The 18,255-nt window shown below is 37.3% G+C and overlaps 1 protein-coding gene across 1 annotated transcript in view; it reads left to right on the top strand.

Annotated features, from left to right (window-relative positions):
• The window catches only part of DNAH11 (dynein axonemal heavy chain 11), a 275,861-nt gene that overhangs the window by 18,887 nt on the left and 238,719 nt on the right, over positions 1-18,255 (top strand). The window contains exons 7-9 of the mRNA XM_072964862.1: positions 1,097-1,330; positions 2,634-2,801; positions 13,521-13,637. Coding sequence (XP_072820963.1) covers positions 1,097-1,330; positions 2,634-2,801; positions 13,521-13,637 — 519 coding nt within the window. The remainder of the gene's footprint in view (positions 1-1,096; positions 1,331-2,633; positions 2,802-13,520; positions 13,638-18,255) is intronic.

The following is an 18,255-nucleotide window of genomic DNA, read 5'->3' as shown; positions in this document are numbered from 1 at the left end:
TGACTTTTCCACTGATTTGTAACAATTTTTTTAACATTTTTTTATTGAGTTATAGTCCGTTTACAATGTTGTATCAATTTCCAGTGTGGAGCACAATTTTTCAGTTATACATGAACATACATATATTCATTGTCACATTCTTTTTCTCTGTGAGCTCCCACAAGATCTTGTATCTATTTCCCTGTGCTATACAGTATAATCTTGTTTATCTATTCTACGTTTGCCTGTCAGTATCTACAAATTTCAAACTCCCAGTCTGCCCTTCCCACCCCTTCTCTGTAACAATATCCTAAGAAACTGAAAAAGGCATATAATTTAAACCTGTAATTTAGATGAGGTTAAGATGTATCAGGATTAGAACTTACAGGTTCTTGAGGTCCCTAAACAGGGAAGTTCTGAGAGTTCACAACAAATATGGAGAGGAAAGGACTGGAAGGAACCTCTGTGATGGTCCTGTGAAAGTGAGGCCAGTGCTACACAGATCTGCTGGGTTTTCTTTCAATAGTCTCTCCTTTGCATTTCCTCTGTTCATAACTAGTTCAAAGGTTATATCTCAGCTAGATTTTATGTCCTATAATGAGCTTAAGCTCCCCAAAGAGAAATTTACTAGCCTGAAAGAATTGCCCGTGGCATATACTCACCTATTACAGCAGCTCTTATCACCTTTGCAAGCGGTCCTGTGCTGTCAGATAAGGTGACCATATTTTTAAAATACATGGTATGATAGATGTCCCCTTCTTTTTTATATGAAAAAACAGTTGTGCAGAATATTTGCTGCCAGGAATAGCCAATGCAAATTCTGATGACACAGTTGTTGTAACTATGAAGATTAGGAAAAATTTAGTCACAGCTAGAATGTATAATTGCAGAAATTGTAGCATCTCCTGTAGATTTCTCTAGTGTCTACAAGTATGTCATTGAAACCTCCATGCCTGAATTTGTAGAATTTGTTTTCTGTCTCACAGCACTGCTGGCCCAATTGTAGACATTGTTATTTGAAAATGGCTCATTGAAAAAATAAATAAAATAATGCATTGAAACAGACTTAAAAACTGTGAAACATATTTTCTTATTGTTTCCTTCCATTAAATCCTAGGCAATAGCTTACCTTTCACCTGAAGAGCTTTTGAAAGGAGAAATTGAAGACTCTCTGGAAAAGGTGCAGGTGGCCGTGAACATCTTAAAGACTTTCAGAAATTCTTTTTTCAACTATAGAAAAGGATTGGCAAGCTATTTTGTGGGCAGTAAGGAGCTGAAACCATGGGATTTCCAGTCTCATCTGGTGTTTTGTAGATTTGACAAATTTCTTGACCGTGTCATGAAAATAGAGGTATTCATTCATTATTTCACTTGTTATTTATTCATACTCTAGGTTGATTCAGGAAAACTTGTAGCTTTTTATATGAGTCAGGGGAACAGTTTATTCTGTTTGGATGGGAGGTGGGACGTCTCCTTTCTTGGTCATTCTCAGGCACTTAAAAGGACAGTGCTGTCAAGATACAGTACAAACTTTCACTTGTTTAGTTTCAAAGCTTTGTTTGGTTTTAAAGCTTTGGCTTCTTTTTAAAAACTCATTTATTATTATTTTATTATACTGAGTGTAAGTGAACCTCTTTATGTACCAGGGACCCTTGATTTACAACTTACTAAGTTCCTGGAAGACAACTGTAAATCAGAAAGCTATAAAATAATCCCTTTTTAAAGGGATATTAGCAAACACACACACAAAAAAAAAGTTTGGAAAATTAAGTTCAGGAGCTTAAAGCTCTAAAAAAAAAAAAAAAGTCGTTTTATCTCCCTTGACGTGTTTTATGTTTTTTATTGGGATTCCATACCTGAAAATCTATTTGATAATCCAAAATGTCACTTTACCTTTTAGTATATAAATATATACACTATACTGTTAAAATAGTAAAATCATTCATGAAAATAGATGAAAAGAGCACAAAAACATGTGCTCTGTATCCATGTTTTAAATACCAGAAAACCAAACACTGAATACACACACATAAACACACTGACACACCAATTTGTACAGAGTCAACTGGCTAAGGTTTTTTTAGTTTGAACTGCCTTCTTTTCTTGATAAAACTCTTTCTGGCAACTTTGTGCTTTTTTGTTGCTAGATTTGTTGAATTTCATTCAAAATGAGAGCTTTATGTTTTGAAAATTCCCATCACTTAAGCAACCTGAATGCCTCTTAAAATTTGGATGCTAACTACCTAGCTCAGAGCAACGTACATAGCCATTTCATAACCATCTCTTTCAATAAGCATCTCCTTTTCAATACTGGAGCCAATTCCTGGCAATGTTGGTGGCTGAAAATGAGTTTTGGATCTCACCTGGGCACCTGACTTAAGATTAGAAGGATATGAAATTAGGGAGTCAGGTGTTTAGCTATGGTAAGTTAGCTGTTTCCTGTTTGATAATTTTTAGTGCCTGTGAAATGGGAGTGTGACTTTTAAAGTAGGCAGTTACTTTGGTTAAATCATTAATATTTATTTTCTGTTGTGTAATGTCCATTGACTCCCTAGTTTTGAATGTTGGAGAAAGTTCTTTCTTTGAAACTTGAAAATACTCTTTTCCTGCTCAAGAGGGTGGAAAGATCTTTACTGTACTTTGTTTTTACAAAGGATGTATTTGTCACCATGTTGGAATTTGAGAAGCTGGACAGACTTGAATTTGGTGGTACCAAGGGAGCAATTTTAAATGGACAAATCCATGAGATGAGTGAAGAATTTATGGAACTCTGTAAACTTTTTAAACAGAGCACCTATAACGCATGTGATGACAATAACATGGTAATATTGTATGTTTGCATTTTCATTTCGTAGCATCTTACGGTTTTACAGCTGGGAGGGACAATATGTCACAGTGATACTAGGTGCCCTCTGGACCAACCTCTCGAGGATAAAAAGGGTGAAATGACTTGCCTGGAGTCTCTCATCTACTTAGTGTGGTAAATGAGGGACCAGAAGTTAGGCCTTTGCGTTTTCAGTTTAGAATATTTATAAGTTTTTCTAATGAAATAGTGGACCTCCAGCTGGATTTGTTTTTGTTTATGTATATTGAAAAAGAACTTTCCTTATTAACTCACTTTGATCTGATCATTATGTAACTTGTGTTTTATTTTAGCCTTTTTTCAAAAATCACTAGGTAAATTTTTCATCTAACTGAGCATTTGGTTTCATCTTATTCATTACATGGACTATTAACATGCGTGTTGTCTCTTTTTTATTATTTAAAGCTATTTATAATTTCATATTTTCAATCTCAGTAAAAAGAGGGAGGCTTTCAGATTTAAGCTGCTTCTGTTTTCTGGCACTGCCAGCATGTTAGGAGCCAGGGAGTTACCTGTGAGCATCCCTGCAGATCGAGGATAAAGTCTTTCTTTTAGTGGTCTGCTGTGACACAGCCCAGGTACAAAAAGATGATGCGCTCTCATCCTCCTTGTTTTCTAGGGAATGTGAATTTATTCTCTGTTATGTTTATACTTGGCCAAATAGTCAACTCTTTAAAATGTGTAAGGACAGTATGTTGGCTTTGTAAGGACCAGGTCAGCAAACTTAGTCCCTGTAAGCTATTGTCAGCTTTGGGGAAGTGGAATTAATGGTCAGAAAGACATGGCCATCGTGTGTCCTGCTGATTTGTGGAGGAGTAGGAGAAACCTAGATCTGTGGTAACGAATAGCCTGAGCTCATCCCCAGAGCCTGGTAAGATGTCTGGCACCTGGCGAGCATTCAGTGAACGTGGACCAAATGGGAATCTTCGTCGGAGCTTGGATTAGATTCTGAACAACTGAGCGGATCAGTGTGAGACCCAGCATGAATAAGACCCTTGAGTGCATTTGAGTTACAGGAGAGTCTTGATATGCTGACGATTACAAATCCTGGCAGGTTGTCAGTGCCAGAGTCAGAGAGCATGGCCAGGTTTAGCTGATGCTGCTCCCCTGGCAATGCCAAAGATGCTGAATTTATCCCTGTGTCTGCCCCAAACCTGCACAGTCACAAACATGGAATAACAAACTCATTTGCTCTAGACATACCTGTCTGCTTGGTATTTATGTTTAGTGTTTTGGAGCCTTGTTTATTTTGCAAATAAAATGGACAAGGCTTACTTCTGATCTCCAGGTCTGGGTGGGAGAAATCAATAACCTGCCCTTGAATTTCCCCTTCATCCTCCTATCTGATCATGTTACCTTAGAGTATAATCTCGAAGCTCTTTGTCTGTTTTCTGAAATCAAAATGTGAATTAACTAAAAGTTCACTTTATTGATGTGCTTATGGCATGTTGCTCAAAATATTGCAATGATGATACATTTTTTTTTTGTTGTTTTATAAGCTGTTCATTTGCGGGCCTTTGAGCTGAGTTCATTGTGTCCTGGTTTTTATGATGAGATCGGCTGGTAATTTTTAGGAGACATAATTTTAGCAAACTACTTCCAAACCTGTATATTCATACGGGTGTATCCACATGATGCACACCCACTCCTGTGCCCTTGCCGTCCCTCTGTGTACACCCTGTGTGTCCCCAACCCCCCCTTGAATAGTGCTAGTAGTGACAGGTGTGTGTATCATGATCAGCCTTCCTGTACTTTGGTGTAGGAATGGTTTAATTATGTTGCAGGCAGTTAGAGAAGCAATGACTGATAATTTGCTTTTGGAAATGCTATTATTTATTTCTCTCTTTGTTAATCTCAAGCTTATCAATCAGGCTTTTAGCCTTTACTGGTGTGAGCCTTTACTGCCACTGTGGTCCAGTTACAGAAGGTGTTGATTTTCTCAGGTGTGTCTATAAAAAAGTTCTTGGATTTCTCTGTTATTAATACTGAATAGAAAGATGACTTTAGGTACTTGATTTGACATCTTCCTGTGGGACTGTTTGAGATCTAGAAAATTGTGGGGAGAGACTTGCTTTCTTATTTATTTAATTGTAACATGTAACATTGTGCATATTTAAGGTGTACAACATGTTAAATTGACATGTTTATATATTTTAATAGCCACTGTGGTGATAATTAGCACCTCTGTCACATTGCATAAGTATCCTTTCTTTTTAGTGATTGGAATCATTATGTTCTAGTCTCTCAGCAAGTTTGCCATAGTGAATATAGACAACAGTGTTGGATGATAATACCGAACTTGGGTAAGAGACTTGCTCTCTTCATTGTTTGTGTTTAACCGCTGGGCAGGTGATGTGAGGCTCAGCAGCTTGGCTTTTGCTAACATTTTGAGATGCTGCTTGGTTAAATGAAGTTCCCAAAATACCTGAGCAAGGATGGTGGCTATTCTCAAGAGTAACTCTTTGGCTCTACTTAGTCTCTGTTAATCAGAGAGTCCATTATGTTTACTGAGCAAGCACTGAGTACCAGGCATCGTGTCAAACCTATATATGCATTCTTGCTTAATTCTTGGTGTAACCCTGAGAGTGACTGCCCAGGCAAGTGAGGTTCAGTAAATTACCTGAAGTGACACAATTCCCAGGGAGGAACAGCGATTCCAACCCAGAACTCTCAACCTAGCAGTCTTGTCGCTTTTAAGTGTTTGTCTCCCTCCTTGCGTCCTCACTGAAATTAAGGGAATAAGTTCATCGGGGGAGACTGGAGGAACTCACCTGAGGACTTTTGCCCTGAGGTCGCATGGTCCAAGATGCTGTGTCTATTTTCCTTGTTGCTCCTAGTTTTTAGTAGGCAGGTTGATCCAGGGACTTAGCCTGCCATTACTCCAGGATTTAAAATTCATTTTCAAAGTAGTTATTTAGCCAGTCTATACTAGCTTATATTCCAGTTCCTACAATTAGTCCTCTGTTCTGTTGTAGTCTACTGAACTATTTATTAATTCTTTGGCTACTACTGTATGTAGCATTTTAAAATTTTAGCTATATAAATTTCTTATTAGTCTTCTGCAGGATTTTTCATGTCTTCCCTGCTTATTTTTCAGGGTAAAATTTATTATTTAAAAACATTACTTTTTTATTCTTTTGGAAAGGTAACGTACGCAAAAATGCAAAAATTTGGTCCCCTTCTCCTCGTGCCACTGGTTTTTCCTAGTCTTCCATCTTCCCTCCTAAAATGCATCTACCATTATGAGTTTCTTGTATAATGTTAGAGATGTTTGGCACATGTACTAGCGCTTACATGTGTGTGTTCTGTTTTTGTACAGATTACCTCCTCTACAGATTATTTAAATATATTTTGGCAGTCATTGTCACTAAATATGTTTTGGCAGTTATCTCTATCACTGCAATAGTAGTATCTACTTCTTAAAAAGAATTATATATTATTCCATTGAATTTATGTACTATTTATTTTTAAATGTTATTTAAAATAGTAGATATCATTGTTTAAGAATTTACTTAGGAACTTCTGCTTCTGGGAGGATGGAGTAGATGTACTTTTTCCTATTCCTCTCACTAAGTACAACTACAACACTGGTCACTATGTATAAAACAAATATAAGAAGACTCTGAGAGTTGTGAAAAGAAGACAGATCGGCTAGGGACCTTGAAACCCAAGTGGCCACATGGTGATAAGTTCTCTGGGTTTTCTTGTTGCTTGAAAGAGTCCAGACCTGGAGCTTGAAGACACTGGCAACCTAGAAACACCAGTGGACACAGATATTAAAAGCCCCAATTAAAGTCTGATCCCTCTCAAGAAAGGGATAGCCAAGCAAGACAGAAAGATAGACCATAATCTCTCTAGTCCAGCCGCACATCACAGAAGAAACTGTTCCCTAGCCCCACCCGTGCCAGCAGACTGTATGAGGAACTAGACTTCCATCCAGTCTGTAACAAGATGCCCCACCCAGTGCCCACACCCACGATGGCCAAGTAGGGAGTTGAGCTTTTCATCCTTGCTGGGCTGTCATGAGTTTATTCTTTGTGATGTTGGTGGAGAATACATTGGAACCCTGAATTTCTTCCCTCACCCAGCAGCATCCTTTACTCCCTAGGGTAGTGTCAGAAGAAGCGTGGTGCAAAGTCAGTACTTTCACCGTGGCCAGCTGGTGGCCAGGTCTCCAGCACTGTGACATCTGTGGAGACCACATGGAGAACTGGAGCACCCAACCATAACAGAACTCTCTGCCCTTTGGTGTTAATGTATGTCTCCACCTGACATTAATGAGACCAGAGCAGTGTCAGAGAAAACCAGCAAAAACTTATGGTCCGAGTAAGATCCAAAGCCTCATAATATGAAATGTAATATGAAAATGTCCGTTTCAGTAGGAAATCATTTATAGCAAGAACCAGGAAGATCTCAAGTGAACAAAAAGAGATTACTAATAGATACCAACATTGGGATAACAGATGTTAGAATTACCTGAGAAAGGTTTTAAAGAGCTGTGTTAAAAATGCTTCAATAAGCAATTAGGAACATATTTTAAACAAGTGAAAAATAGCCTCAGTGAAGAAATAAAAATTCTCAGCAAGTAAATAAAAGATATAAAAATAGGAATTTTAGGCCTGAGAAAAATAACAATACAAAGCACAGTGATTGTGTTCAGTGGCAGAAGGGAGTGATACAGAAAAGAATTGGTGAACTGGAAGATGGATCACTATAAAGCACTCAGTCTGAACAATGGAGAACACAGGCTGAAATAAAATGAACAGAGCCTCGGGGACTTTGAGACTGTAACAGATGTAGTGTTTGTGTCATCAAAGTTGCAGAACGAGAAGAGAAAGATCATGAAGCTGAAAGTCTCAAAGAAATAGCTGGAAACTTCCTAAATTTAGCAAGAGACATAAATCTACATATTCAAGAGGAAATTAGAAATCAGTAGCAGAAGACTAAGCCCAGAGGAATCTACGCCAAGACACAGTATAATTAAACTTCGGAAAACTGAAGGTAAAAAATCTTGAAACTGGTGAGAGAGAAAGGACAACTTACCTAAGGAGAAAATATTTGAATGACAGTGGATTTCTTGTCAGAAATCATGAAGGCCAGAAAGAAATGACAAAATATTTTTCAAGTGTTGAAAGTGAAGAACTGTTAGCTTGGAGTTCTTTACCCAGTGAAAAGTGCCTTTCAAGAATAAAGGGGAAGTCAAATTCTCAGATGAAATATAACTAAGAGAATTTGTTGCCAGTAGACTGACCCTAAAAGAATGGCTAAAGGAAGTTCTCAGTACAGAAAGGAAATAATAAAAGAAGGAAACTTGAAGCACCATGAAGAATTTGGTAAGCAAAAATAGGTATAAATGCAATAGACTGCTTCTCCTCTTGAGTTCTCTAAATTGTTTGATGGTAGAAGCAAAAATTATAACATTGTGGTTCTAAATGTATGTACAGAAAATATTTAAGACCATTACATTATAAATGGAAGAGAGTAAAGGGGCCAAAGTATAGGTAAGGTTTTTTTCTTTTAAAAAAATTGTGATAAAATATGTTTTACGTAAAATTTAGCATTTAAACCATTTGTAAGTGTACAGTTCAGTGGCATTAAGTATATTCACAATATTGCACAACCACCACTGTCCACTTCCAGAATTTTTTTATCATCCCAAACCGAAACACGGTGCCTATTGAATGATTACTCTCCCTCTCTCCAGTAACCTCTATTCTTCTTTCTCTCTGAATTTGTTTATTTTAGGTGCCTCATTTAAGTGGACTCAAGCAATATTTGTCTTTTGTGTGTGGCTTACTTCACTTAGCATAATGTCTTTAAGGTTCATCCGTACTGTAGCATATGTCAGAATTTCATTCTTTTTTAAGGTAAAATAATGTAGTACATGTGTGTATACCGTGTTTTATTTATTCATTTATTGATGGATGCATGGGTTGTTTCCACCTTTTGGCTATTATGAATAATGATGCTGTGAATATCAATGTACAGACATCTGTTTGAGTCCCTGCTGTCAATTTTTGGGGGTACATACCTAGGATTAGACTTGCTGGATCATATAGCAATTCTATGTTTAAGGAATAACAGAATTGCTAAACTGTTTTCCATAGTGGTTGAGGAATTTCTAAACCGTTTTCCATGGCGGTTGAACCATTTTGTCTTCCCACCAGCAACGAATAACAATTCCCATGTCACCACACCCTCATTAATGCTTGTTATTTTTCATTATTTTGAGTAACAGCCATACTAATGTCTGTGAAGTAATGTTTCATTGTGGTTTTATTTACATTTCCCTAATGATTAGTGATGTTGATAATCTTTTCATGTGTTTATTGCCCATTTTTGTCTTTAGAGAAATGTCTGTTCTGGTCATTTTTGAATTGAGTTCTTTTGTTATTGAGTTGTAGGAATTCCTTATATATTCTGGACATCAATTGCTTATCAGATACATGATTTGAAAATACCTTCTTCCATTCTGTGGGGGTTTTTTCCTTCACTCGAGGGGTAGTGTCCTTTGATACACAAAAGTTCCTAATTTTGAGGAAATCAAATTTATCTTTACTTTTGTTGCCTGTACTTTCAGTGTCATGTCTAAGAAATGATTGCCAAATCCAATGTCATGAAGATTTCTCCAGTATTTTCTTCTAAGAGTTTTTTTTTTTTTTTAATACTTTTAACTCTTAGATTTAGGTCTTTCATACATTTTGAGTTATTTTTTGTTTATTTTGTAAGGTGAGGATCCAGTGTTGTTCTGATTTTTTTTGCATGTTGATTTTGAGCCTGCAACTTTGACCTCTAATAATTTTTTGGTGCAGAATCTTTAGGGTTTTATATATATAAATCATGTCATCTATTAATAGAGGTAATTGTACTTCTTCCTTTCCAATTTGGATGAGTTCTGTTTCTTTTTCTCATGTCACTGATCTGCCTGGTGCTTCCAACGTTGTGTTGAATACAAGTGGTGACAGTGGGACATGCTTGTTTTTTTCCTGATCTTCGGGGAAGAGTTTTAGTCTTTGACCATTGAGTATGATGCTAACTGTGTTTTTTTCATAAGTGGCCTTTATCATGTTGAGGATGTTTCCTTCTATTCCTAGCTTATTGAGTATTTTTTTTTTTATCACTAAAGGGTGTTCAATTTTGTCATTTTTTTCCTGCATCAGTTGAGATGATCACATGGTCTTTTTCCTTCATTCTATTAATGTAGTCTATTAGCTGTGCTTACATTCTGGGAATAAATCTACTTGGTCATGGGATATAATCCTTTTAATACACTGCTGGATTCTGTTTGCTAGTTTCTGTTGAGAGTGTTTGTTTATAAGGAATACAGATCTGTGGTTTTCTTGTAATGCCTTTGTCTGGCTTTGCCTCATAGGATGTTAGGAAGTATTTCGTCTTCAATTTTTAGAAGAGTTTGAGAAGGGTTGGTGTTAATTCTTCTTTAAATGTTTGGTGGCATTCATCAGTAAGCCATCTGGTCTTAGGCTTTTTTGTTATTGTTAGAAGGTTTTTGACAACTTATTCAATCTCCTTGCTAGTTATAGGCCTATTCAGTTTTTCTGTTTCTTCATTATTCAATCATGGTAGGTTGTGTGTTTCTACGAATTTGTCCATATCATCTGTGTTACACAGTTTGGTGCACTGTTGCTGATAGTACACTTTTATAATCCTTTTTATTTCTGTAAAATTTGTAGTAATGTCCCAGCTTTCATTTAAGGAATTTGAGTTTCTTTTTTCCTTAGTCAATCTAGCTAAATGTTAGTTTCTTTTTTTTTTTTTTCTTTTCAAAGAACAAACTTTTGGCTTTGTTAATTTTCTCTTTTGTTTTCCTTTTGTCTCTTCTATTTATCTCCACTCTAATCTTGATTTTTTTTCCCATCCATCTGATAGCTTTGGAATTTGTTTGCTCTTTTTCAACTCCTCTAAGGTGTCAAGTTAAGTTATTCATTTGAGATCCTTCCTTTTTTAATGCATGTGTTTACAGTGATAAATTTTCCCTCTCAATACTGCTTCTGTGGCATTTCTTAAGTTTGGATATGTTGAAGATTTTTCCAATTGTCTCAAGTTATTCTTTTTTTCTCAGGTAATTTCTTCCTTGACTCACTGGTTGTGGGAGGCAAAATTTTATACTTTTCTTGAACTGGTGAAAGATGGCAACATTAGACAGTGATAACTGATGTATATATAATGAAATAATATAATATCTAGAGCAATATAAATAAGTACATTAAATATCATTCTTTTAAAAAGTTCACATAAAACAGTTTTTTTCTACTTCTATGAAAAATACAATTGGTATTTTGATAGGAATTGCACTGAATCTGTAGATCACCTTGGGTAGTATGGTCATCATAACAATATTCTGCCAATCCATGAACACAAAACAAAAGATGGTTTATCTTTCTACCTGTTGTGTCATCTTCAATTTCTTTCATCAGTGTCTTAAAGGTTTCCCAGACCTGGGTGATTGCATTTGCTCCTAAGTTGCTCCCTCTGCCATTGTCTTGGCTCTGTTAGGGTCTATTCTTCACACAGCAGCTTGTGTACCTTTTAGGAGCTAAGTTAAACCACAGCATTTATCTAGTTAAAACTGCAGTACTCTCTTATGTCACTAATAAGGGCAATTTTACAGTTTTTAGTATGTTGAAAAACTTTAATGATTTATGTATACTACTAGTATATTATTTATTCTTCAGTAAAATTTATTGAAAATAGCTATGTTCTGGGAACCCCATTAACTGTTGCTTCTGTCACTGTGGAAAAAAATAAACATAGGTATTAAACTCATAGGTTAAAATCCTGGGGAGAAAACAGGGAGGCATTTATACAGTGTGCTCAGTGCTAGGTTAGGAAAAGTACTGAGTGCTATGGGAGCATTTGTGAGAAGCCTCTTCTCAGAGTGCTGGAGAGGAAATTGAGAAAATAACTGAAAGATAAATAGAACTGAAAAGTGAATAGAAAGGAAGCAGGTGAAGAGTAGGCAAAAAGAAAGGAATTATCAAAAAATTGTATTGAGAGGGAGAGGGAAAAGGGAGAGGTACTGGTGATTCTGATCAGGGTGATACCTGGAGAGAAGGAAATCAGGTCATTAGAAGAAAAGATGGATAGCACTTGATCAAGAGAGGAAGAAATAAGATTACCATAGTTTCTGTTGGGGTTTAAGAAAGAGGAGTGGCTATTTATAGAGAAGGTGGATAGTCCAGTTTTGTACACGATGAATTTGAGTTTCTGCAGGACTTCCTAGGGGAGAGGTACCATCGGCAGCTTGGAATTGAGGTTGAGTGACAGAAAAGAGAGTTTGGTAGAGATACAGTTATGGAAATTAGCCTTTGTTCCCTCTCTGATTTGTTACTTACTTGCTAGTTGTTCAAACAGTGTTTGGGGATCTGAAGTTGTATGTTCTTTGTTGCCGCACTGGGAGGAGGGGTAAGCTAGGCTTGTTACAACTTGTTGGGAAGTTGTGTACTTTTTAAAGTCAGTAATCCTTGAATGAAGAGAATGTTTGGCCCTGATTCAGAAGCAAAAAGACTTTCTCTTGATAGTAATTAGGGCATTTCAGTGTATAACAGAGTGCTCTAGAATTTCTGCCATTATGCTCCGTTTCTCATTTTGTGTTAAATCAGGATAAGGTGCATTCCTTCATTATAACGTGGAAGCATCGTGGACACATACAAAATCGTGGTTGGAGTGTGGCCTCTGGAGCCAAGTTACCGAGATTTAAATTCTGACCCTGTATTAACTAGTGGTATGACTGTGGGCATTAATTTGACTTCTCTGAGTTTATTTTGTCACCTACAAAATGGAAAAAAAAAAAGTACCTACATCAAGTGTTGTTAGAATTGAGTTGATGAGGTAAAGTATTTAGAACAGGATTGAATACATGTTAGCAGTTGTTATTGTTATTATTATTATTATTACTGCATTATGATTAATAGTTGGAGGCTCAGTTCATGGAGGTAACAAAGGGCTTCATTAGGTTATATGTGTGGCACATAGTCCAGGGGCGGTATGCCTGGGAAGCCCAAAGTGTGAATTTCTGGGACTTCTGTGTGTTGTAATGCTATGCAGATGACAGTTACTCTTTCACTGTTTCATTCTTTCTGATTATGGGAGTGGATGGCCATGTATTCGGAGGAAACTGGGGGTTGTTAACTGCGTATTAATAAGAAACTGGGAAAATGTGAAGAGCAGTGTGTTTTGTCTGTATCGCTAATGATGCTTTAATACAGACCTGTGGGTTTTTGTTCTCACTTATCTTCTGGTAGGTTTTCTGCTCCCTGAAAACCAAAACAAAAAACAACCTATTTAAACTGATAGAGATACTAAAGTTATAATAAGACTGGGTTATTTTTTCCCTTTTTCTTTTATGAAGAGGTTTGCTTTTTAATTTATAATCAAAATAGAATGGAGAAGGATGGAGTGAGGCCAGAGTACTGATGTTGGGGTCTGAGGCAGGGAGACCTGTGGGAATACGAGTTGACGTGCTGATTATTCGGTGCTCCGGTAAGGCTGCCACTTGAACGGTCACTCAGGTACAGCTCTTTCTTGGTCTTTCCTGGAATCCTGCTTTGAAAAATAAGTTCACTCAGAGAGACAGAAAGAGGTGTCGCACCTATGTGATTGATATTTTCGCTCTTGGATTCTGTCCCGTCAACTAATATTTTTACCTTGAATTTCATAGGAATTTGAAAGTGATTATGTCATCTTCAAGTCCAAAACTTTGGATTTTGACAGAAGGCTCGGGACGATTCTTTGTGAAGCTTTCGTTAACTGCAATGGTTTAGAAGCTGCATTTAAGGTTAGTTCTGAAGAAGCTGTCAGAAAAGTGTTCTACTAGTGAATGATTTAGAGTGTGAGATGAGAGGAGTGAACACATTCCTTTCTGATCCAAGTGAACTATTAACTAGTCATATTCTCTTCATATCCAGCTCACTGAACCATAAACTTTGAATAGTGCACTACTGAGTAATGAAGTTTACTTTGGACAAGGTCAGTTTTAGGACATTGAATCACTGATCTTTTCTTGAATTCAGTGTTTTAGCTTTTGTTACCATTAGAGCAGGTTTGGCAGAGGCTGTGAAATGTTGATTCAAAATAAAGCCACAAAGAAAAGTGGAAAATATCTGTTAATTCAAGTGTGTCTTTTCTTTGCCACTGTCTTTGTATGTTGGGTTCACCTGCCCACTTTGACTCTGACTGAAACAAATAGGAATTAATACACTGTATTTCATCAACCGTGACACCATTGATTATCAGGCACACCACTGTTTATCAATAAAGGAAAATACTGCCCCCAAATTTACGACGCCATTGATTATATCACATACTTCAATTTCAGAGGTGTTAAGACATGAAACAATGTTTGTCATAGAATTGATGAAATACAATGTGTCTGTATGAATAGTTGCATATAAGAAAAGCATCTTGACAGTCCTCGCACGTGGAAAACTGATGACGTGGGGAATTGACTTCCTTGCCAAAGAAGAGATTGTGAGTTGAGTGTAAACTTAGATGACATCCCCAAAGAGGAGAGAGCCCTTGGTTTCCGAAAAACACAGCTAGAGAATCACAGACACAACTCACTGAAGATGGCAGTGCAAAATAAAGACTTTATCCAAGATACTTGTTTGATTTTGACCTTAAAATTCAGATGAATTGATCAGATGGTGGTGAAGCCGCCAGTGTCTTCTGCCCCTGTCAAGGGTTTTTAGCACAGAGAAATCCCGAGGGTCAAATAGTTCTCTTTTAAGAATCTTGGGATGAAATCGAGTTGCTGCCAGCCGAGTTGCATAGCCTGTATACACCACCTGTAATCCCGTCTCTCGGAAATTGCTCTTGTATTTAATATTGCTGCTCCTTTTCTTTGACTGGATTTGCATGCGTATTTCTCTTTGAGGAAAATGACATATTCTGATCCTTGTCATTTTTTTGTAACCTTTTCACATAGCAGTGAATTGTATTTTTCTGGTTTCTGTAACAGAATTCAGCAATGTTATTTTTAATGGCTACATAGTAGTCTATCATATTCTCTGTTACTGGACCTACTTCCATGCTTTTAGAAATAACTGCAAGAGTGAACGTGGAGTGAAATCTCAGTTATAGGGGCCCTTTTCTAATTCAAATCTGCTTTCCCTCCTCATAGCCATTAAAAGGGATTTGATACATGCCAGTTACATTTTTCTAAACAGTTTTATCTTTTTATTGTTAACTATTTTTTTCCTTAACTTCCCACATATTTATACCTGGTCTGCTGAAAAATATAACCCTAGATGCAGCCCTTGTGAGTTCTCCAGAGGCAAGACATCATCTTAAGAGTCATCGTTATATTTAGATCACCTTCCACAGTGCCTTATATGAAGCAGGCTCTTAATAACTGCTCGACGTTAGGACTGACTGATGGTCAACATATTGAGAGGACACACAGATGAAGAATAACTGCAGCAAGAATTGTGGCAGAAGGGAAAATTACAGGGTTATGTGTTTAGGGAAAAAATGATTTCTACCATAGGTATAGGATCATGAACTCTGACCATTTACTGTTGTGTCCCTGAGAATAAGTACTTGCAGATGCTTCTTTGAAGACTGCAATTCAGTATCTGTTCTTGCAAAGACCTGACCAGGAAGGGCACTGGAACCCAACAGAGTAAAACTGTGCTTCAGACCCTAGAGGGTTGGCTCTTGATAAAATTTAAAGCAAAACAAAATACTAACGAATGGCTTTCTAAAATTTACCATGTCTCTACATGAAGGTAGACTGACGTGTGTAAGATAAATGTTTTGAAAAGTATTCAGATGATATAGTTGAAAACTGTAAGATTGTTAATGTATGTGGTTAGGGTGGCAACAGATGGAAACAGTCTTTGAAAGAGACAAACCTAGGAAAGATAAAAATACATACTACTTTGAGCAGTGGCAACAGCATTTTGAGAAGCCCTATTACATAAGGAAACTGAGACGTAGAAGACAATCAAGGTAAACCTTACAGATCTCAAATGGGATATTTAGGAAAGAAGCACATAGTGGGAGTCAGGGAAGGACAGTGCCCGATATGAAGGACAGTGTCTGTACTCTTCATAAAATAGCTCTTAGTTCCATTATGACTAGGAAACCAGAAGTTCAAATGACCTTTATTCTCATCCTGGAGGGTAATTTTATTTTTTTATATCTGTGATGTCAGAAAATTAGGGTAATGTATACTGCTTAAAAGGTTAAGACTTTTCTTACTACTACTTTCTGGCTTTACAACCTCCCAAAGAATATTTTCTCTCTGTCTTTCCTCATTGACACTGGGGGTTCAGTCCCACTAAGCATATCAGGTAGGCAAGTTGAGATGGAACCAGGAAACTCCTGGTACCATTTCCGTTGTGGACAACGTGATAAGTGTGTGAAAGAGAATGTTGTGAAATGTGTTTCCCTACTGTAGTTGCAGGCCATGTCTTTGTGAAATCTATGAGGAAGTGTTTCGTTTAGAATGTTAACATCAAGTACAAACTTGACAAAACAAGGGCTGTAAGAAGAGTTAGCAATTTGCATTTCGTTCGGCAGCAGCTAACCGAGCAGATCTAAAAACACTTAGTAGTTTCTGCAGTAGGTATAATGGCTGTTACCAGAAAAAGAGCCAGCATGTGTTTGTCTAAACTGGCCTCTCAGATAGGGTTAGATTTACATTTTAGTTTGTATGATTCTTTCACTGTGTTGATTTTTTTTCCCCATTGAATGTGGTTTATGGAAATGCTGACAGTGAAGCAGTTCTTTAAAGAAAACAAATTTGGGGGAACACCTTTGAGTTCCCTAAAAGAAGAGCATAGCTCCATCTCTGCTGTGTCACACTGCTAACAAGGCATAAACCTGGGTGTGTGGTTTTATGCCACCTTGGTGATAGTTATTTTGAGGACATACCTCCTTTTATTTCAAAGAAAATATAACAGGCCTAGTAACTCACTTTTTCGGAGGCCCACACAGAGTAGGTAAATAACCAAATAACAGTTTTAAGTGGCTCCTTGCCTGGTGAGAGTTCACACAGGGAGGCAGGGACTCGGGTGCCAGATTGCTCAGGGTCAAGGTCGAATGCCAACTCTGCCCCCAGCTGTGAAAATTGGCTCAAGTTATCTACTCCCCGTAACTCAGTTTCCTTATCTGAAGCATGTGAGAATGACAGCATTTTTAACGCCTTTAATATGTAGTACCTGGCACCAGGCAGCACTCTGTATAAACTGCTTGTACAAAATGTGTATTTTAATTACACTATTTTGCTTACAAAGAAAGGCATCTCACACTGACCCACAGAAGAAATTCATCAGGAGGGCAGGAGACAGGATAGGAGGCTAGTAGAAATCTGAGGTTCGGCTCACCGGGCAGCTAAGCTTAGTGGGATTGAAATCTCGGGGTTCCCTGATCCAGCGCGACGGCTCGTGAACCTGGGTGCTCCTGCTTGCTGGTCACATGATCCTGCTTCAGGTCACAGGTCTACTTTTTCTCGTTCATTTCCTCTGCTTGCTGGTACAGTTGACCCTTGAACAATGCAGGGGTTAGGGGCCCTGACCCCCTGTGTAGTTGAAAATCAGTATATGGCTTTTGGTTCCCCAAAACTTCACTAGTAGCCTATAGTTACCCATCAATTAATCCATGTAACATACAAAATATGTGTTATGTAATGTCTTCTTAAGAGAAAAATAAGCCAGAGAAAAGGAAATTTTATTAGGAAAATCATAAGGAAGAGAAAATATACATTTACAGTACTGTCTTCTATTTATCAATCCTGTAAGTGTATGTCATCTGTTTACAGGATGAATCATCTGTCAGCACCTAAAGTATTGTCTTACATTTAACATCTACAGTGGCCTGTATCATGTATTATGAACACGAGACGTAAAATAATGAAAAGATACTGTGAAAAAGAAATTCACATGTATTTACAGGTGTAACGACTCATGCATTGATAAAAAGTAGCAGCAGTACAGTTGCTTCCCGGGAGCCTGTTGTAAGTGATATGATTGTTTCGTGGCAGCCTAGCCTGTCCACTAAGGAATGAATCATAAATATTTTTTGGCATATAGTATTACAATCATATTCATAACATAGTATTGGAAACAGTGTTATATCTTTTAGAAAACCACTTGCCTGTGACTATAGGCTGATATGCAGTTTCTCCAACTGAGACGTATGCTGTGTGGTAATGTAATTTTTTGAAAGCAAAGTTATAAAATAATAAAATGAAAACATTTTATGTTAGATAGCACTCACCTTGTGTCTATGTAAGGTTAGACTCATATGTACATATATTTTAGGCGTTCATGACATACTTTTTCTCAAGTTTTTTGGTATTTCTAGGCTATGTGGGTCTTCTGAGAGTCTTTAAATTGTAGCAGGTCTCTGGGGGAGGGTATAGCTCAAGTGGTAGAGAGCGTGCTTAGCAT

This window comes from Vicugna pacos, chromosome 7 (assembly GCF_048564905.1).
Source record: "Vicugna pacos chromosome 7, VicPac4, whole genome shotgun sequence".
Taxonomy (NCBI): Eukaryota; Metazoa; Chordata; class Mammalia; order Artiodactyla; family Camelidae; genus Vicugna; species Vicugna pacos.
Note: the sequence above shows the minus strand (reverse complement) of the source record. Positions and strands in the feature narration are given on the sequence as shown.